General features: G+C 47.1%; 7 protein-coding genes across 7 annotated transcripts; 3 read left to right on the top strand and 4 right to left on the bottom strand.

The window, feature by feature from the left end:
* Positions 1-1,400: 1,400 nt before the first annotated feature.
* N7517_008313 (esterase/lipase family protein) lies at positions 1,401-2,494 on the top strand (the record flags this gene model as incomplete). Its single annotated transcript, XM_056726043.1, has 3 exons — positions 1,401-1,450; positions 1,499-1,561; positions 1,624-2,494. The coding sequence occupies 3 exons, from the start codon at positions 1,401-1,403 to the stop codon at positions 2,492-2,494; spliced, it is 984 nt and encodes a 327-aa protein (XP_056576894.1).
* A 1,473-nt stretch (positions 2,495-3,967) lies between these two features.
* N7517_008312 (putative C2H2 transcription factor) lies at positions 3,968-5,113 on the bottom strand (the record flags this gene model as incomplete). The annotated part of the gene is made up of 1 exon (XM_056726042.1): positions 3,968-5,113. The coding sequence occupies one exon, from the start codon at positions 5,111-5,113 to the stop codon at positions 3,968-3,970; it is 1,146 nt and encodes a 381-aa protein (XP_056576893.1).
* Positions 5,114-6,923: 1,810 nt separating this feature from the next.
* N7517_008311 (putative L-cystine transporter) lies at positions 6,924-8,011 on the bottom strand (the record flags this gene model as incomplete). Its single annotated transcript, XM_056726041.1, has 4 exons — positions 6,924-7,292; positions 7,374-7,812; positions 7,883-7,900; positions 7,971-8,011. 4 exons carry the CDS (start codon positions 8,009-8,011, stop codon positions 6,924-6,926), a joined length of 867 nt encoding a protein of 288 aa, XP_056576892.1.
* A 633-nt stretch (positions 8,012-8,644) lies between these two features.
* On the top strand, positions 8,645-11,064 carry N7517_008310 (uncharacterized protein; the record flags this gene model as incomplete). Its single annotated transcript, XM_056726040.1, has 3 exons — positions 8,645-8,792; positions 8,871-9,238; positions 9,289-11,064. The coding sequence occupies 3 exons, from the start codon at positions 8,645-8,647 to the stop codon at positions 11,062-11,064; spliced, it is 2,292 nt and encodes a 763-aa protein (XP_056576891.1).
* Positions 11,065-12,403: 1,339 nt separating this feature from the next.
* On the bottom strand, positions 12,404-13,698 carry N7517_008309 (uncharacterized protein; the record flags this gene model as incomplete). The annotated part of the gene is made up of 4 exons (XM_056726039.1): positions 12,404-12,683; positions 12,743-13,106; positions 13,142-13,399; positions 13,443-13,698. 4 exons carry the CDS (start codon positions 13,696-13,698, stop codon positions 12,404-12,406), a joined length of 1,158 nt encoding a protein of 385 aa, XP_056576890.1.
* Positions 13,699-14,132: 434 nt separating this feature from the next.
* N7517_008308 (uncharacterized protein) lies at positions 14,133-15,204 on the bottom strand (the record flags this gene model as incomplete). The annotated part of the gene is made up of 3 exons (XM_056726038.1): positions 14,133-14,348; positions 14,397-14,646; positions 14,711-15,204. 3 exons carry the CDS (start codon positions 15,202-15,204, stop codon positions 14,133-14,135), a joined length of 960 nt encoding a protein of 319 aa, XP_056576889.1.
* Positions 15,205-17,395: 2,191 nt separating this feature from the next.
* N7517_008307 (uncharacterized protein) lies at positions 17,396-19,619 on the top strand (the record flags this gene model as incomplete). The annotated part of the gene is made up of 3 exons (XM_056726037.1): positions 17,396-17,853; positions 17,904-18,278; positions 18,341-19,619. 3 exons carry the CDS (start codon positions 17,396-17,398, stop codon positions 19,617-19,619), a joined length of 2,112 nt encoding a protein of 703 aa, XP_056576888.1.
* Positions 19,620-20,117: the final 498 nt, after the last annotated feature.

The raw sequence follows: 20,117 nt of genomic DNA, 5'->3' as shown, positions 1-20,117 counted from the left end.
ATTCGTTTAATTCCAGCGTGTGTCTTTACTATTCTTATCTTTATCTTTCTCCATCTTGTCTGATCAATTTGGGGTATGAATCCTCATTCTATTGAATTTCTTCACTTTCCTTCACTTGAAAAAATCACTCGGATAGATGTCTCTTTCACATTGATGCACCATAACTTGAGATTAATGCCCGTATCAATCCCATCTGATACGCATGGACTTCCTTGAGATTCAACCTTCAACCTGGTGGAAATTTGAATTATGCCCGGATGCCGGACTATACCTCTCTTAATTTCACGCGCTTTTCCATTTCCGCCTCGATATGTCGATTAAAGTTTCCCACTCAGTCGCCAATTTGTGCATTCGTACTAGGGCTTCTCGCCATCATCCTTGTCTAGGACCTTTCTTCTGTCTACTACTTGTGCCACACCGAGTCAGCCTCCTTCCACCGCTTTTGTTATATTAATACTTTGAACCCAGGTATAGCAGCAAGGCTACTATATTACTATACTATCCATTGCTTGATTTTGTGGCCTGCTGCCTGCAGTGAGTTTGATCATGCCTTCATGGGTCTCAAGCTAACATCGCGTGGCAAGCTGCACCCTGAGGAGATTTGTACCATTCGAGGACTTTCTCGAAATGTTTTCGTTTATCAGACGATGGAAAATAGGATGATCTTCTCTTAATATACCTCGCCAAATAAGTAATGGCAAGGGGCATAAAACTAAGGATATTGGCAAGTTCGATCAGTTCTTTAGGCTCAATTCGAGCTTCAAGTTGAATTGTGTGGAAGATACGTCCAAGTGACTGCAGACTCTCATCAAGAAAGCGAGAATGATCAAATTCCCCAAGTATAAGAGCTCAATTAACCCTGCTGCCTCGAAACCAAGCGCAGAAAAGCCTGAATATGTTAGTCCTAGGATCCTCGCGGCCGGGAATCCCAATCCAGTCTACAATGTCTTAGCAATCCTGCTCGAGACCAGCCCAATCATGCACCAATGGCTAACTCAACATTTTATATTGTCGACATAGAACCTCTGCGCCTAATCCTGTAGGTCTACCACAACGTTCCGGCCCGACATCTTCTCATTGAAATAGGTGTTCGCAGCCATCTTATTCGGGAAATTTTTGTGTCACCTATAATGATTTCAATATGGACGTACCATGGACAGCGTTAAGACATGTAGTTTACTTAAGACATTTTGTTATGAAGCGGCCCCGGGAAGGTTCTTCAGCTCCGGACAGGGGGTACGTATATTTTCAAGAGGGCGCTTAACAGGCAGGATTAAGAGTTTTAAAATTCTCTAGCAATTCACCCGCTCTTCTATATTGTCTCTTTTGTTGACTCTAGCTCGTTATCTTCTTTTGGTCTTTTGTTGGGGGTATTTGACCCAAGGTCATATATAGCCACTATGAGGCTATTCAGGAGCAAGACGAAACCGAGTGCCCCAGAACCCAGTCTGTAAGGTTTCGTGACAAAATAATGATTTACCGAACTAATGATGCCGAGATACTCCACAGAAGGTGCAATTGGAATGAAGGTGTTATCTGATCCTTCGAATGCCGACCTAGAGTAAGTATTTTTTATTTCAAGAAGCCCAAAGCAACCACCCAAACTAAAATACACCAAACTAGCATCATTTTTGTCCACGGATTGGCCGGCAACCGCGAGAAAACATGGTCCCACGAAAACGGAACCTTATGGCCCCGAGATCTCCTCGCCAAAGACTTATCCAAAGCACGCATTATGACCTTCGGCTACGATATCGACATATTCAGCTTCACCTCAATTACCTTCTCAGACCGACTCTACGACCATAGCCAATCCCTAGCCTACGCAATCGTCAGCCAACGAATTGACTGCTCTAGCAGACCAATCCTCTTCATCGCACACAGTCTAGGCGGTCTGGTCTGCCAACAAGCCTTGATCCTCAGCAACTCCATAGACGGTCTATGGGGTATATCCTCAAGCGCCATCGGGATAATCTTCATGGGCACACCGCATCACGGATCCTCGCTCGCTTCCTACAGAGAGAAACTCGCAAAAGGAATGAATATAGTCCACACCGCGAACAGGGATATGGTCGGGGCTCTGCACCCGGGTTCGAATAATGTGCAGCGAGTCGGGAATGAGTTCTTGACTATGCTTGCGCGTGGAGACCTCTCTCTCAAGATCTGCTGTTTGTATGAAACGAAGAAAACGAATGATATAGTGGGCAGAATTGTTGAAGAGCATTCGGCTGTTCTGAGGAATTATGAGAATCGGGGTATCAATGCTGATCATTGTAACATGACGAAGTTTAGTGGTCATGCGGACGGAGGCTATGGGCTTGTGAGGTCTGTTATTACGGGGTGGCTTCATGAGTCTCGTGGCGATGAAAACAAGAATGTCGTGTCTGCTTCTGTTTCGGGAAATCCGGCTTGGTTGGGGTCTTGGACGCCGGGGAATTTTTGTTTTAATGGGAGATATTATACGCATGGAGATCAGAAGTTTAGCTTCGACTAATGGTGGAATATATATGTGTTTACAATTTATTGGTTTTAATTCTGTGCAAGCTCTATATCTCTCGAGTCAATATCTACAGAATCTATGCAAGATCTTTGTGCCTGAATGAGTGGGGACTTGCATTAAAGTTAAGAGTTAAGCTTCTAAAACCTTGGAACACGTGCGAAGCTAAAACTTTGGGTCCCAAAGTTTCAGATATCTGATGAGTCAGTGATATTATTCTCCACCTGGGCGAGTATTTGACTTGAGACATTCTTGAAATCATTCAATCCCCTAATTCAATGTGTAACAACTAGCAGACTCCTGATCGCCAAGGAAGCCTGCGGCTGCTCAAGACACTGATTAGTATATCTTGACTGACCGTTCGTGTAACCGTTCTTTTGGCACTCGCCCGGGGCGTTGGTGTAATACTCTAGACTCTGGTGTGTTTCATGGTGCCTGGAAAGATGCTTATAACCTCCGCTTCATGGGGTTCACATCTGCCGGGCGCGGATGTGTTGCCAGAAGACTGTGGTTGATGTTTATTACTCCGCAGAGGCCCTGGTCTGGTAGAATGGAGATTCAAGGTGTATGACTGGAATCGTGCCGGTCCGAGGAGGAGCATGTTTTGGGACTGGTAATTCGCTAATCAGGTAGTAGATAGGGCTTTGAATTGGCAAAGCAAGCTTCGTCACAGAAGCCTGGTCTTGACATACAAAGGTTATAATTTGGATTTTTGCCTTTGCCACACAGACTAACAGGCCTCAACGAACTTGTTACATGGATACCCTTTGTATAAAGGCAAACGGGCAATCCTTGCATCTTTCATATGCTATATGCCTGCTCTTTGCCACTGTAAATAGCCTCAACTGATTAACAGTGGGTATAAAAATGATCAGATAGACACTAGACACTGTGTAATAATATTTTCTAATAAAAAAAATATGAGGATCTTGAACTATTATTAGACCCCAGATTTAGGGGAGATTCGCGTTTCATCTGGCCTATTTCTGCATAAACGTCTTGGATACATAAGAGGCTCATGGGTAGTTTATTACCCAGGCGTTTTTGCAATAATCTCTATTATCAGGTTCAGTATGATTTTAGTCTGGCCTAGTTTTTTTGTTTGACGTTAAAATTAGGAACAAGCATTTTTAGTTGTTTCTTACGGCAGTAGATCATTCGGCAATGCTCGAGTTTAATTCTAGATTGCATCTCTACGTCACGATGTATAGTTAACATTGCTCAAGCAGTGCAATTATCCCTATCTGTATGGTTTTATGCGTTTAAATTTGATAGAACCGAAATGTAAACTCTCGCTAAACATCAAAACCGCTCATTTCAAATTCGCCATGCCTTTTTCCGTTTGCCTATCAATGTTATACAAAAAGTCAACCAAAAGTCACAAAATACAAGCAAAACAGCAAAAGATGTCCCAAGCCCGGTAAACATGAGTCATAATACTCATAGCCATCATGGTAATCACACGGACAATCAAGCCTTTCCAGCCTCCCCTTTCCGATGAATTCTTCTCACGTGGTCTTTCATATTGTCGACACGACTGAAGACCTTCCCACAGCCTTTCCACTCACAAAGGACTCCAGGGTTATGCTTCGCCTCATGACGAGCACGATCTTTCTTACTGCTGAATCCATTCTTCGCAGACTGAGGACAACCCTCATAGCGACAGAATAGGTACTTGCGGTGGCGGTTGAAGTGTTTCCTCAGATCACAGCCTCGATGGAAGAGGGATTTTGAGGAACAGCCTGGATGGGCGCAGCGCCAGTTGCCGTCACCCGTTGGGATGCCATAGTTGCTTAGATCACCTGCGTTGGAGTTGGAGCCTGAGCCGGAGGCCGAGCCTGGTGCCGTTGGTGGAGAATCTGGGTCGTATATGGAATGTGCTGGCGATGAAGAAACTGAGGTGGGCGTAGCGGTGGATTGGTAGAGATGAATTGGTGGAGCTGGGACTGATCGAGGAGCTGAGACGGATCGGGGCATTGAGAAGAAGGTTTCTGGGATCTGATCAGAGGAATGGGGTGGGTAAGAAAGCCACTGCTCGTTCGCAGTGTTCAGTTGGCTATTGAATGCTGGGTAGCGCTCTGGTTGTACTTCCACTGATGGCGGAAAGCGCATAGAGCCCATGTTTGGGAAAGGTTGTGACTGGTAGATGTCTCCAGCTGGTTCGCTCTCGATGCACCATTTGTCAATTTGCTGGGACGTATAGCCCGACATGCCTGGGTCGCTCATAGCTAGCTGTGCAGATTCCGGGGAGTAACAAGCTTGTATGAAGGGCGTTGTGGTGGGTCCGATGGAGGCGTCAAATGAGGGCATATGAGGAGAATTTGAGTGAATCTCTGCGTTGGACGCGGTAGACCATGCGTATTGAGAGCCCATTATATCGGTGTCTGTTGATCTTCTTCTTCTGGTGCAATAATGCACTGGGGATAGGAAGGACCGAGGATCTGGTTGCACGTCCATAAAGTCCATCTGCTGAAGAGCGGACATTTGGGAGTTGGATGAAGCGCTGGTGGGGATATCGGTCAGGCCTCTCATATCTCGAGGCTCTGGGGACTCCGAGTAACCAGAAATATCTGGCACAGTGCTGTAGATACTTTTGGACTTTTGGCCAGGATACATGTTGGGGATGTTGGGGATGTAGAGAACTTTGTGGAATGATAGTTCTTCTGGGGATGGAAAAGAGACTTCCCAGTCAAAGTACTCGAAACCGTTTGGAGGAAACCTCTCTTGCATATCAAGTGTTTAGTATAACTTCTTATAACTTTGGAAAGGATGTATGAACAGGTGTCCATGCGGTTGAAGATGCCCGATCAGACCGAGAAGCCAAAGTATTATAAAGTTTTGGCAGATTTAGAGCTGAACTTGGTTTTTAGACTAAGACGTAACCGGCAGTGGATTATTCATGTTCATCTTAAGTCGAGGAGGCAGTGCTGTAATTCTTATAGGCGTTCCGCAGAATTGAAACGTTAATGGATAATACTGCCCAGGTGCCATGCTATAGAATTACTAACCATGGTTATAACCTGGTAAACCATCGAGCTGACACCGTTTGATTTTGGTCAACTCCAATGTATTCCGAAATTACTAAAGCCGGGGGGTCTCTACTGGCCTCCACTCGAAAGATAACTTCCTCCCGGTATTTGGTTTGTCATCTGTATAATTATGGGGCACGCTTTTTTCAAAGTAGGGCTGAAAGATGACGACGTGGGTACTTAATACATTCCTGGCTAGACCAACGGCAGATAAATTGCTAGAGGTTAGGGTTTTATGAATTAACTATGAGATTCCTAGGGTCTGCATTGCACGGTCGTATTATTGGCCAGTAGAAAAGCCACATCACGCCCAGGACCCCAGGGATGACCAGGACCGGCGCTGCGGTATTCTGTAAGATCTTTTTTTGTCTGTACATGTTCACTATAAACACGTGGCAGTGATTCATAGATATCTGGATCGTATTATTCCATTATTACACAAGAGATGCCTCGAGTTTTATGTTGTACACAAAATCCCCGATTCCATGCCTGAAAACAGTCTTAACTCTATGGTTTTGTTTCCAGTTTCCCAAGGTTGAGTCAGCTTGAAGGTAACGTTAAAGCCAAAGGTAGTATCTCTTGCGCGGCGGGGTATCTTACTAGTAGGGAGCTAGGATTAATATCTTGCAGACATCTTTCTCTCTAGTGGCTGTTCTGTATGGTCGATCATGGCGGAAATCAGGTATCTGTGCGGGAAAAAAAAAGGTCCATGTGGAATGTGGGCTTCGGCTTCAGCTATAGAGAGCGCCCTTAGCCCCGACACCGACGGCTAGCACCGTTAGTGCATTGTGCATTGACAGTATCCTTTCTCATGATTGGACAAATGGGATAAATGTGTGCTTATCCCTTTATTCGACCACTCACATCGCTCAGTGGAGACCAAATACGGGGGGCCGTTCAAAACGAGGAGCGGTGTCCCAATATGGATCGGCGTGAGCCTCACTGTGGCTTCATGCTTATTATGCAGTCACAGTGTGAATTGTAACTATTGCATTGTGCGACAGGTTGTTTGAGAGATCCCTAGGAATAGCAAATCATGGCCTGAATGCTTCAAATGTTCTTTCTAGAATGGCACGTTGTACGGTAAGCCGGTTGTGAGACCGGATATCTTCGGTCTAAGAATAATATATGGTGTGTCTCAGATATTAAAAAAAAAAATAGTATCAAATTCCCAATAGAACGGTCTATCATGTATCTAAATCGTGGCTTATACCAAAAAGCCCAACCCGCCAGATCGGCAAGATTTCTCCAGGGCCGAGATGTTTGGTTGGAATTCCCGCCCCCACAATGTCTCAAAATCCAAGATCAGACTTTCACAAAAATAGAGATCCCCAATGTCTCAAATTTGGCCCCAAGGTCACTAGACTCATCCCATGCGTCTCTCTGTGTGTCTTGGATCATACCCGAGCTTCCACAGCATCGTCTTGTCCAACCAAGAGGGGCGTTTGCTCGCCCGGACCAGGTGTTCCCTTCAGATCAGGGGGATCTCGGTATAAGACGTAGTGTTGGATACAAAAGATCGCATCGAAGAAGATTGTAACGTTACCCAGCAGTAGCTTTACCGGGTTTCCAGTAATACCGCTCCAGTCGCGTTGAAGGCTGGAGTCAAGAACCAGTTGGAGCATCGAAAGAACACCACCAGCCAAGTCCAAAAGGATGGTCCCAATGTTCCATCCTACTGTAGATTGGCGCTTGTAGTTCAACGCCACTTGAGGCATATATTTCACAATGGTGATCAGGAGCTTGATGTACGAAAACGAGTAGATCTGGAAGGAATTTAGCTTCGGTTTGTGGATTCTCCGATGATTTACAAGCCCATTGAATAATATCAGCTTATTTTCACCTACCACATCAATCCACGCCCAACTGGAAGGATCATACCCTCCATCCGGACTTTGCGCTAACACAACAGCCATAACCAGCAGAGGAGTCAGGACAGATCCCCAAAAGAGCCCTGCCATTGTCCAACTGACTCTTTGGAAGCGAGGAACGTGAAGCCCCCAGATGAAAGGCCAGAACTGTGTGTACATTATGATGCACATTATCACCGCGTGGGCCGCAAATGCGAAATCATTGAACCGGACGGTGGGTTCGATGGCCGCAGGGTGTCGGGCCGCATACTGTGATCGAATGACGGGCGAGTAGAGAAACACGGCGGTATATATCGCATAGCAGACAAAGCCCAGAGGATTGATAGTGGATAAATCAATGGATAAGCCGACTGTGGACTTGCGTTTCCAGTTGGTGATGGGTTGCGGATAGAAAGACCCCGACCAGCAGAGCATGCTGTGTTCGAGTCAGCCTTCAATACAAGTGCCGCATGAGGTCTAGCCTCGGAATCAACGCGTAGACTTACTATGCCCATCCTAAAAGGCTGAGATAAATTGGTTAGTCATGTTCATAATATCCCGGTGGCACTCGGGTGTAAATAGGAGTTCACAAACCGGGAAAAGGCGTTGATAAATGTCTCTATTTGAGGTGTCATGTTGGATGAAGGGCACTCATTCCAAAGTGTGAGGGGAAAGAAGAGAAGGTGTGGAGGTTTCGAACTCCATTCAGCACGCAATCTTGTGATAAGATCAGCTCAGAAATGGATAAGACAGATAAGATAAGGGTATACAGCCTAGCTGAATTTGGAAGGCGGTCGCATCGCCAATGATGAGTCAGCGGCTGGTTGGCCCGGTGATTGTTGTCGGAAAACAGATGACTGGGGGAATCGGTCAGCCTCTTGTTGTGATTCCTCTCTGCCCGAGGTCCCTGTGCGACGTGCATTTTTCTATTTCATCTAAATTGCGTTGTCGGACGCTTTTTCAATCCTATCCTAACCTCACAATCCGAATCTGTACGACTTTATTTCCCCTCTCCTTGCGCTCCGCCTCGAGTTCTACTCTACGGCCCTCTCGAACCCTACTTAGATCTTGTGATACGATCAGTTCCACACGATTATCTGGTCAATATACAATCAATTGGGTCGCCTGTCATAGAGCATTCCAGTCGACATTTCGATCCCGCTATCGCATGGTGCATTCCTCCGATCGGGAGATCTCGAAAGATCTCCTTCGGTAAATCCGACATTCCACACTGAAGATCGCATGGTCCTTCAAGAATTATCCGCAAAATGTCAAATTCAGATCTCGCCGCTGCGGGGAGCAGCACGTATTCATCCAATACCCTTCATGTTGGGGATGGCACCTGGGACAATGGGCGGGATACGTTTCTGCTGCCCAATTTGATGGGGCTCAACTTTGAAACGATGCGATACAATGGTTAGTCCGATATATCAATAATATACTTTTGATAGTGCATACACTCTCAATTATATTGTAATGACTGACACGTTACAGGTATGGGAAACCGTTTCAAGGATATGGCTGGGTACCATTCCATAATCATCGCGCATGGTGTCATTGGAACCATCGTTTTCTTGGGCATCGTCCCAACATCAATTTTCCTAATCCGATACTACTCCCGGTGGAATCCTTACTGGGCATTCAAACTGCATGCTTGGTGTCAGGTACTTACTTTGCTTTTGACCACGGTCGTGTTTGTGCTTGGCTGGTTCGCCGTTGGGCCGGAAAGAAGCCTAACAAACCCCCATCATGGAATTGGCCTGGCAATCTATGTTTTGGTAATTTTCCAGGTGTTTTGGGGCTGGTTCCTGCACAAGAGGGAGAGTAAGAGGCAGCGAGTCCACGTTCCTTTAAAATTGGTGGTAAGTGATACCGCAAGAAGGGATATACGGGCTCTTCTAACATATCTTAGTTACATCGGTGGTTAGGTCGTGCTCTTGCACTTCTCGGCATTGCCCAAATTCCACTAGGACTCGTTCTCTATGGTTCACCAAAGGTCCTGTTCATCCTATTCGCGCTGACCGCTTTCGCCTACTTGGTTCTTTACTTCATACTTTCCTACCGATATGATACTGAAGGGTATCACATGGGAAGTGAGCACGGTGGTGCTCGCAGTCACTATACAGGACCTTCAGAAATTTCAGAGCCACATGGCCATCACACGGGAGAAGCTCTCGCCGCCGGCGCTGCAGGCGCTGGCCTGGCTTCAATGTTTCGACGACGTACAAGCAGTGGTCATCCTAGCCATGCTTATGAAGACTCTCGCACCTCTATCTCCGATGAAAAATATTCGGATGAATCTTCCCGCCATGGTGGTGGTAAAGGCGGTGGTTTTGGCAAGAAACTCCTGGAGATTGGTGCACTGGCTGGGGCGGGTCTCATGGCCAAGAAGTTCTGGGACCGTCGAAAGAAGCGAGAAGATGATGCCGAGTCAGGTCGCTATAAGCCTGCTCATTCGCGCAGTACTAGCCACTCGGATGAAACTCTCAGCAGGATGGAAGACGGTCGACCGGAGCCGACTCACCACACGCCCCTCAATCGACCACCGAGCCGCGCACCAAGCAGGTCCCAAAGCCCAGGGTCGTCTTACTATTACAATAGCACATATTTCACTGAGCCACCTAAGCGAAGCGCTTCTCACGGGGTTAGAAACGCTGTTCTGGGTGCCGGTGCTTTTGCTGCCGTGAAGCGACTGTTCAGCCGTGGTAAAAAGGACGATGAAGAGAAACGGCGGCTGGAGGATATCAGGCGCCGTGAAGATGAAGACGAGGCGCTGCAGAGGGCAAACAGCAGACGACGACCACAGGCGGGAGAGAGTTTCTACCCACGAAGAAGGGCCAGTTCGTACAGTGAAACTGATCTCACTGAAACCGATCTCTCCCGTCCTCCTCCGCCTCGACACGCATCACATGGAGAATCCCTTCTTACTGCAGAGCCCCGCGCCTCCGGTGCTGTCCAGAGCGTTGTATCAGATATGCCCCCTATGCCCCCGAGCCACCAACAGTTCTCTGGTGACTTGAGGTCTGAAGCTCCTCACTCACGTCACTCCCTTGCGCCTGGTGGAGCAGAATTTGCATCAGGTGCCGCCGCTGGCGCAGCACTAGATGCCGCCTCCCGTCGCAACCGGAGCAGCAGCCGGCGCCGAGGTGATGACGTTGCCTCCCCACCGGTATCTGTGAAAGTAAAAATGCACAATGATGGACGGCATGTGACACTCCGTCGGCTGACTGAAGAAGAAGCGGCCGCGAGCCGCGAGGCCCGTCGCAGAGAGCGGAGAAGCTCCCGACGTCGCAACAGTAGTGCAGGCTCCTTGTCTGGAAACGAAGACGCAAGCCAAGACCGCTGGCGTCGCGTTGAAGAACTCGAACGTCGGCAAGACGAGCAAATGCGACGTGAACAGGCTGCTGCTTCTGCTCAGCTTCTCCCTCCACAGACATCTATGGCACCATCAGGCAGCATGCCTGCATCTTCATGGGCCGCACCACCCTCACAAGTCAGCCAAATGCCGCCCCCACCTCCCATTCCTGCGCCTTCAACCATCCCATATGGGGCAGGTAGTGTTACTTCACCTACATATACCGGTACTGAGATGAGTGGTTCGTACGCGAACAATCGTCGCCGCAGACGTGCTGAACGAGCCCGCACCAAACAAGAGAGGCAACAGCAGCACGGCGTGGAATTTACTTGATCTTTCCCTTGTTACTGTTCAGCATCCTCCGTTTTTCCCTTCCTCTTGTGTCTACCAAGACCCAGCTTACGACATGTACAAAACGAGTTATGTGCTTCAGAGCCGTGTTGATATAAATGATCCCCCCTATCACGGTGCTATGTCTTTTTGATATGTTTTCCTTCATTTTCTTGAATGTGCTTTTCAGGCGACGAAATGATTCTTTTAGCTAGCTTTTTCTTTCTCAACTTTTCTTTTATGACACCAGCGATTTAACGGATCTTTTATTGGGTTGTTGGTTGGCCTTTTTGCCGGTCTTCTTGTCTTTACCTTTTGTGGCAATATACCTGGTCTTGGTATTGGTTATCTGCCCTATTCTTTTGATACTGCTTGGACTTTTACCAATCAGTGATGCAACTTAAGACTCTAAAATTCGATTAATTTTGAACAATATTCTGTGCCAGTAGACCTCCTTGTATTGAAACTTAGGTATAGATGGTAATTATATCCGGCACTCTTCACAGAGGTAGTATATACTCGGCCCAATGCACAACCCAACGACCCTTTTCCACTTCGTCGGCGTAATCAGAGGCTTCTGCTTCCTTACTATCGGGGATTTGAGCTTGTGTTGGCTTCACCACGTGGGTTACTAGTCAACAGCGCCACGAAGAGGCCCAAGCTCGTTGCTGTTGATAGCGCGCTGCGTCTTGCGACGACAGACAATGCTCATTTAAAAATTATCATCCATTGCAGGTGCTCTAGTCTTAGCAAGGGGCTACCATGGAGCCACATTCTTTTTTTCTTTTTCTTTCAAGTGTAGTGGATGGTGACAGACGAAAATCCGACCCACTCCCCAGTGGGTTGACTCCCTCTGTAGGATTTCTCTCGGTCCTCCGAGGGATTATTGCATGCTACAGTAGAGGTTCTCTCCGCTTGACTGGGGTAGATTCGATGGATTACAATGGTATGGAGAGATCAAAGCCAAGGGAGTGGATTGTTCTTAGAACTACAAATACAGGTGGGTCAGGTTGACCTGACCACGGCGGGAGCAGTGAACTCCTCTCCGCCGTTTAATGCCCTCCCAAAACCCATTCCACGTGATTTCCCCGTCAGACGGCATTATCAGACGAGAATCTGACCACTCCCCAGCGGGTTGACTCTCTCCGCAGCCTCTCTAGGTCTTCCGAGGGACTCGTGCACACTACTAGGATGGTTCTCTCAGGTTGATCGGGTTGAACTTGATATTTACGAGAGTGTAGAGAGATCAAAGTGATGGGCGTGAATTTCTGTGTAAAAGCTACAAATACATAAGGTATCCGGTAGACACTTCACGTAATCCTTCCGTCAGGCACTACTTCTCTCAGGGACCAACGGGAGAGGCCGAATTTAGATCGTCTGTCACTTCAAAAGCAACACAGAGAATTATTGTAGCCAGGGAATGCATGTGAGATGGGTGGATTATGCTCCACGGGCCATATGTTTGCAACTTCAGGAACGGTGGTTTAAAGGGATGGTTACCGCTACCCCCCGTGCCCGAGGGCTCCGATGTGTCTCCAGTTTTCAGGTACGTGAGATACTGATTATCGTAGGATGCAATGGTCAGAAAAATTTCGTGGTTGTCCTGCGATACAATAAGACGACTATTAAGGCAGTTCTGAATATGGATCATCATAGTATAGTACCGTCTTATCAAACTCACCGACGAAGGTTGTACTTTCGTTCATGTTTTTGATCATGCATTATCCACACAACCATCTCGCCTGTTTCTTGCCATAAGAGCGCGGGGCGATTAACTGGATCCCGAGTGTTGGGTTTGACCTCAACGATAGCGAATACTTCTTTATCTGCTTCCAAATAGCCGTCGGTACGCGCATTCATCGTGTTGTTGCCAAATACTGCCTGGGAGAGGAGCGAACGCTCTGATGTCCATTGACATCTTATCTGGGATTGGTAAACGAGGACTGCTTTGGTGAAAAATATCAGAGCATCGTTCACGAGTTGCTCATCGTTGGTTTGCTCGATTTTTATCTCGGATCTGAAAATTGCTGATATATCGCTAAATCCTGTGGCAGTTGGCGATGGAGTACGGCCATTTCACTACCACTTTCTGAGTCCATGCCAAAATAGTCGGGCTTGGAAGTTTCACGCCTTTCGGGTGTTTTGGAGAGCGATGGTTGCATATTGACTGAATCCGATTCGGGACGTTCGCCATGTGAAGCCGGCTCCAAATTGATCTTTGATTGGGACTGTCTCACCAGTAGAAAGGCACCCATATCGCGGTAGACGGGTTCTGTATTGTAATGTGGTTGCCCGACTCGCTCGATGTAGGCGTCCAGCTCGGGAAAGTCCTGCATCACTTTGGCCGACCTTGTCTCTTATTTGGGCGTCAAACATGGCACTCGGGAACCGTTCTGGCTTTCGCAGTTTTGGCCATATGGCCCTCATGGAAGTGAAGTCCAAGGCTGTCAGCTTCGAGGCGGAATGTATACCTTGCAAGGTATGTAAGGTTGGATCGTCTTCTGCCAGCTTGCTGGAACATTCTTGCCACTCTTTGGAGGTTTGGGGGACTTTGGGCTTGGGGAGATTGGGGGTTTGGGAGGCCTCGTGGGACCTGGATGCCCTGGAGGGCTCAGAGGAGTCGGAGCGAGTCGACATAATGGATGTAAAAACGATCTTCGAGAGAGGTAAGTAAGGCGAGGCTTTACCCAAGTATACGCGCTCCTGCTCTGTACACGCTCCTGCTCTATACATGCTCCTGCTCTGTACGTGCTCCTGCTCTGTGCGCGCTCCTGCACCATATGCGCGCTCCTGCCCTTGAAGTACAATATCTACATCTGGCAGGTGCATTCCTACACACCTATGTAGCGTAGAACAGTTCGCTACTCATGCGGTCTTGCTGAGTCTTTTGGATAGTGCTTTCTAGATCTCTTTCTAGATCTCTTTCTAGATATTATTGCAAGGTGTCTCATCGAAGGATGTCAACAGTACGCACATGAATAAGTGTGATATTCATAGGTTGAACATGTTTACATGAATCATTTTTATTCTGGACACATTCTGATATGGGTAGCTAAGTCTGTAGTCAAGATTCAACGGGGTTGCAAAACATATTGTTGTCTGAGAGACAGTTTGTAGGTACCACCAATTGGCTCACTCAACCGATACCGAACGAACAATTCCACTGGTGCGTTTTCTGGGTCCTCAAAGTTCCATAGCTGTGAGTATTGCAAGACTAGCCCCTTTCCATCATACGAAGCCTGAATGATTCTCCCCTGATGATCGCCCAAGCAAGAGAGAACCAGAATCTATACAGTCTTAGATATTATCACACTGCAACACGGGGAAACACTTACTGGATGAACACGACATCTGCGGAATGGTTGATGATTCACTCGAAGGAGCAGGGTGTTCACAATGGCTCTCAGCTCGTGTGTAGTGAGTCCCCGATTGGTATCAGTGGGACGAATCTGAGCAACACATGACATGATCGAATGTGGCTTAAGAGGACGATCGACATATCGGTGATGATGTTCCACTCGCCATGCTTTTCTGCTTGCTCCAAACACCTCCATGGTAGGGGGGTCGCCTGCTCTGTGTCTTGGGCTGTCATTCGTTAGTTCCTTCGATAACCGTAGAAGATATGTGCAATAATCTGCAGTCTACTCACCTCCATGGTCCTTGGTTCCGAAGGTGTTGGAGCGTGTAGTAATCGGATGGTCCTTGCCTTAGAGCAGACAGGTGACCATCGATGACATGCGCTATGTCTTCCGCTTGGCCGTACGCATCATTCTCCATCTCATACAAACTGCGATCCCAAATTGTGAGATTCTTAGGTATTGGAGCGAGTTCAGGGGGATATCTCTTCGGGTCAGCGTTGATGAAATCCTGTATGGTGCGGATATGAGGTATCATCAGATGATTATGACGATATTCCTGGTCCACTTCAGGATGGAGAGGATATTTTTCGACGACGTTCTCCGGGTGTGGTTGAAAGAAGCACGGGTCAAACTTGAGTTCAGTTTTATCCGGGTTCAAGGACACCTCAAATGTCTGGATTCCAAGTTCCTGAAAGTCTTCAGGGGAAGGGAAGTCGGGCTCAAGGTCTGCGACCTGTTGCGCAAGGGACCTGATAAAGGCATGAGGTTTAGCTTGCGAATTCATTTTGATGATAAGTGAGGTGTAGGAGAGATAGAATTAAATCAGGAAAACAAGATGGGCGGGGTGTAGGTGACAATTCCAAACATGTATTATGTCACATACGGGAGGTTTATACCCATCGCAACTTCTCAATGAATTTGTGATAATGCAAGTCATGAGCGCAAATAGCTTGTCCTACTTGCTTCTCATTGCACGCATCCTCAGCTTATAGTCAACACCTCACTGTCGCTACACCTACATCTTTGTAGCTAGTGTGTCTTGTTTTTCATATAGCCATTATCTCATACAGCCAGTGGCTCACATCAGTGCTTCCGCCACACCGATCAGGTCAAGCCCCAGCGTTCTCGCGCAGCCAGCGTCCTCACACAAGTGTCTCTGTACATCTTGACCCTGCATAACCGGTTCTCCAACCTTTTTCCTCGCCCTACCAACACCACCACTTCGGCTTAATCACAACGCCTTCGCCGAATCATTTTTGAGAATCGAAGTTTTCCAAGTCCTCCATGTCGCACCGATAATAACCATCGACAGCCCGCCGCTAGCGCCATTCCCCGTCAACATCACTTTCAAATTCCACAGGCGGAAGGCCGATCACTCCATCGAGTAGTGCATACAACCCATCAAACAAAAAAGAACATAACAAGAATAAGACTCCTCGCTAGCTAGAGGTCAACCTGATCCACTCATCTTACTCCGACGATGAGGATGTTAGGGTTGATCTCAGCTAAATCCATACCTCCCCATCGCAAACAGCAGACATAAAAGGAGTCGGTCAGACATCACATTGATTAACAATATTTGGGGCCTCACGCGATCATGATATGCTAGTGGGGAGCTTTTCATTTTACATAACTCTCCCGTAACTCAAATCCTCCCTGCATACACCGGTGACCCATCAAATGTCGATGTAGGGCCAATAAAAGCAGAGATATCAAGAGGCATGACATTCGAAGTCAATTCCAATAGATAGAAGTTATAAATTGATGACGAGGGTATGGACCTAACCCATATCTACCGTTCTATCTCTACAGTAAACAAGTGTTTCAACCCCTGAAGGGCAACGGGGATTTCGGAATATTATTTTGAAAGGGCCGCTGCCCACGAAGATTCAAAAAATACTTTTACAATCTCCGGGATCTCTCTACGCCTCCCTCGCCTTTCCCTTGTCGTTGTCTAAGCAACAATTTGCGATTTGTCCCGTGATATAAGCAATTGGCACGCAGCAGCAACGGTGCAGAGTGATGTAGATGTACCAGGAGTGGTGGCGGGGGCCTAATTTATATTGATCAGTATCTGTTCCTGTGGGGATAAAGCTGCCTCGATTTTGTACACAAGAAGTAACTCACCCTCTCCACCATATGGTTCTGCCTCTGCCTCCTTCTGAAAGTCTTTGTCGTCAGCTAAGCAGACGATGTAGATCAGCAATTTGGTCGATCGCACTAGAGAATCAGGTAGAATATCACGCATACCCTTCTTTTCGGCTGTTTTGGCTGATCATAAGCGTTAATTCTCTGTCTCCTTCAAAGACTGGTTGCGGCAACAGGCACGAAGGGGCAGCAAGGGAGGGAATTCTTGTATCACAGACTGGGTGGTTCAATTCAACAAACAACAGAACATACCCTTCTTATTGGCCTCGTTTCCCTTGTTAGGAATCCACGGCAGGCCTTCCTCTTGCCTTTCTGTGCCAATTCTCCAAATCTAGCAGGCCTTTTAAAGGATACCGAGGCATGACTCGCGGATGAGGGCTGCCATCCGCTTCAGCCATTCGCAGTTCGCCTCAGTGTGACCTGGCTAATTGCACTGTGTGCAATAGCTCTGCATCACTTGTCAGTGCTATCACGAAAATCGCATTGCATTGGAAACTATGATCAGAAGAAAATTGTACACTTACTCTGTTGAGATGCGGGAGGTTGTGAGAGAGAAAGAAAAAGGGCAAAGATGGGAGAAAGGTGACGAGTTACTTTACTCTGGGAAAGGACTATGAGAGGTGCCTTACAAGGCACATGTAATACTTGAAAAGATATCTAAAACATCTAAAACATCTAGCGTAAAATACATGCCCTCGTAAGCCTTCTTGTTAGAAACTGACTCAAAGGCTTAAAATATGTTGAAGGACTCACGTGGAGACGCTAAAAGTGCGCTAATGCGCCCAACCCATTTAACCACCTTTCTCGGTATTTCTTCACGGTATACCATGTCCGGCATTGAGATCATCGGTATTGCAGCCAGTATCATACAGGTTGCAGACTTGGGCACTTCCCTATCCGTCAAGTTATTCTCCTTTTACCGACGAGTCAAAAATGCCAACGAAACTATACAGCTCTTGTCAAATGAGGTCGCACTCGTCAGTGCCATTCTGCGTGAGCTGGGTGATAGCTTGAAAGGCGGGAAATCATCCGAGCTCTGCTCAGATGAGGCATTTCAAACGCTAGAATGTGTTCTAGAGCAGTGTCGCGGTGTACTTCGACAAATCGAAAAGGTTGTCGATGTGAATGATCGGTCTAGCAAAAGCCGATTACAACAGGTCACTGGGAAGTTTAAGCTCGTTCTGCTAGAACCAAGTTTAGATCCCCTGAAAACCGACTTGGAAAGGCTCAAGTCAACAATGCTGCTTCTGCTCAATGTTATTATGTTTGCTGGGAAGGTTCGCAGGTGAGTTTGAGCTTTGGTCTTCAACATGTTTTTTTCTAATTGAATGATAGCAATGATATACCGAATGACCAAGAGCAGCGTGCTTTGATAGAGACACTGTTACAAGAGAAACAGCTTGAAAATAATCGTGGAAACAGTTCTCCGCCGAACTATCAACAGGCTCAACAAATGCTTGACTCGAAAATGACAGACAATGCCCCCAAATCAGATCCATTCCAAGAAGGCGAGTTCGCCGAGGTGAATGAGTATAACGGACTCATTCACAAAATGCTGCACGAAATTGATTCCTGCAAATCAAAGCTCGAAAACAGCCGCTGTTCAAGAATAAGAAAAGGTGTTTTGAGTATACATGACAACGAAATTATTCGATTCCAACTCAGTCATGGTCATTCTGTTCTCCATCAATTTGACAAATCCCTACTGATGTGCGTGTCACTTTGCCTATCCCAGCACTTATCGGATACAGAACAGTGCTGATTTTCAATAGTGACGAGAAGGATAACTCGGAGAGTCTAAGGACTCACATTTCGGATCATATTCCTAAATTGAGGTCAAAGGAAGCTTCACCACAAACTGCAAACCAAGATCGAACACAGCCTCCGACATCAACATCTATCGAAACATTGGCGGCAAAGCCAAAGAAATGGGTTCTTGTGACCACAGATGGCTTGAACTTCCGTCTAGTCGATATATCTGACATTCCTTCGGTTGATACTTTACGTGCAATGATCTGTCAAAATCTCGGAATTTCCAACTGGGCTAGTGCGCAAATCTTCCTCGCTGAACCTGGTCAACTCGAACATGGAGATCCCTTGAGTGATACCAACCTGACATATTGTTGTCGGATAAAATCAGACCCCGGCGCTCCCTTGAAACTGTTTGTGCGAGGAATCTTTTCCAATCTTCCTCCACCCAGGCTACATTCGCCCATATCAATCTCCCGACAGGCGACGCTTGAAGCTTCCTCTGTCAAGGCATCCCCTACCGATAGCATTCAGGACTCTGACAAGTTACATCACTCTCCAAAATCAGGCTGGCTCTCTCGCAACGAGCCTGAGCTACTCGAGATTAAGCGGAAGCAGAAGGCACAATATGACCCCGGTAAGAAGAAGGCTTATGGTAAGAATGGTTATAAGCACACAGAGGCTATTGAAAACAAGGCTGGTTCATTGGTTGCGATGAACGAGTCCTCGGCACTCGCCAATGCCCCTTCCCCGGGTCAAAGACCAGTGCAACGTGACTATTCTCGGGCCCGGCTGACGGTCGAAACACGTGTCCTAGAACCTGAACTTGCCAGTATGGACCGAACGAACAATGCAACTGGCACACCTGTGCCTGCTCCTGTCACATCATCTACCAACCGAGAGGATGCTATGTCGGAGCCGGATCGGTCTACTGCGCTTTGTTCTCCTGTCGCTTATTCCCCTGCGTCGCCTACTTATTCTCCTGCCTCACCTGTATATTCCCCTGTCTCGCCTGCATATTCTTCCACCTCACCATCTTATTCTCCTGCATCGCCATCGAGCAGACCAACATTTGGTGAGTTTTGCAATGATGACTGCCTCAATATAGGATATCTTTCCTGTCGACGCTCTGTTGTTTTGATTTCTGACCATCGTGTTATCTCAGATTATCCATTCCAGGAATCTATACAATCACGACAAAAGTCTGACGGGGAGTCTCTACCGATTGCACTACCAGAGACCTTTGAAGACTTACTTTTGCGCTGGACCAAGCTTGGGCTGAATGAAGTTGAAGCGCTATGAAACCTTGGGGGCCACTAGAAAGATATTGAAGAGGGGAACGCTCAAGACATTATGCTCTCTAGCATTCGGGTCGATTCAGCAGTCGTAACTCAGCCTCATGCCCTTCATAACATACGAAGCTAACCGAGACAGAAGCCAACCAAGAGAGGTGTAGAAGTGTGTTATCTCAATCTATAAACTCTCTGCTACTTGTAACCTCCGAAGCATTGATTTGCACTAACTCCTTACATAATATCCGCTTGCATAAATGAGAGGAAAGGTGCAGGCGCATAGTGGGAGCCATGTCTCCCCACTACAATATATATTACTATCTTGTCGCAGCCTCCGCCGTTTGTCGCTACAGTGACTCTGTAAATTCTACAAGTATATATAAAATTTCACATTTAGAATAATGCCCCATTGTCTGAGGCTCTCTCTGTAATACTACAGGCAAAATCCGAACTAGACTGTCGTACTACGTGCGTTTAGGGCGCCTTTTCCATAAAATGCCAAGGCGGG

The sequence above is a fragment of the Penicillium concentricum genome (assembly GCF_028827145.1).
Source record: "Penicillium concentricum strain IBT 3081 chromosome Unknown utg000003l_segment0_segment0, whole genome shotgun sequence".
NCBI lineage: Eukaryota > Fungi > Ascomycota > Eurotiomycetes > Eurotiales > Aspergillaceae > Penicillium > Penicillium concentricum.
The sequence above is the reverse complement of the archived record's forward strand: the minus strand, read 5'-3'. Positions and strand labels throughout refer to the sequence as shown.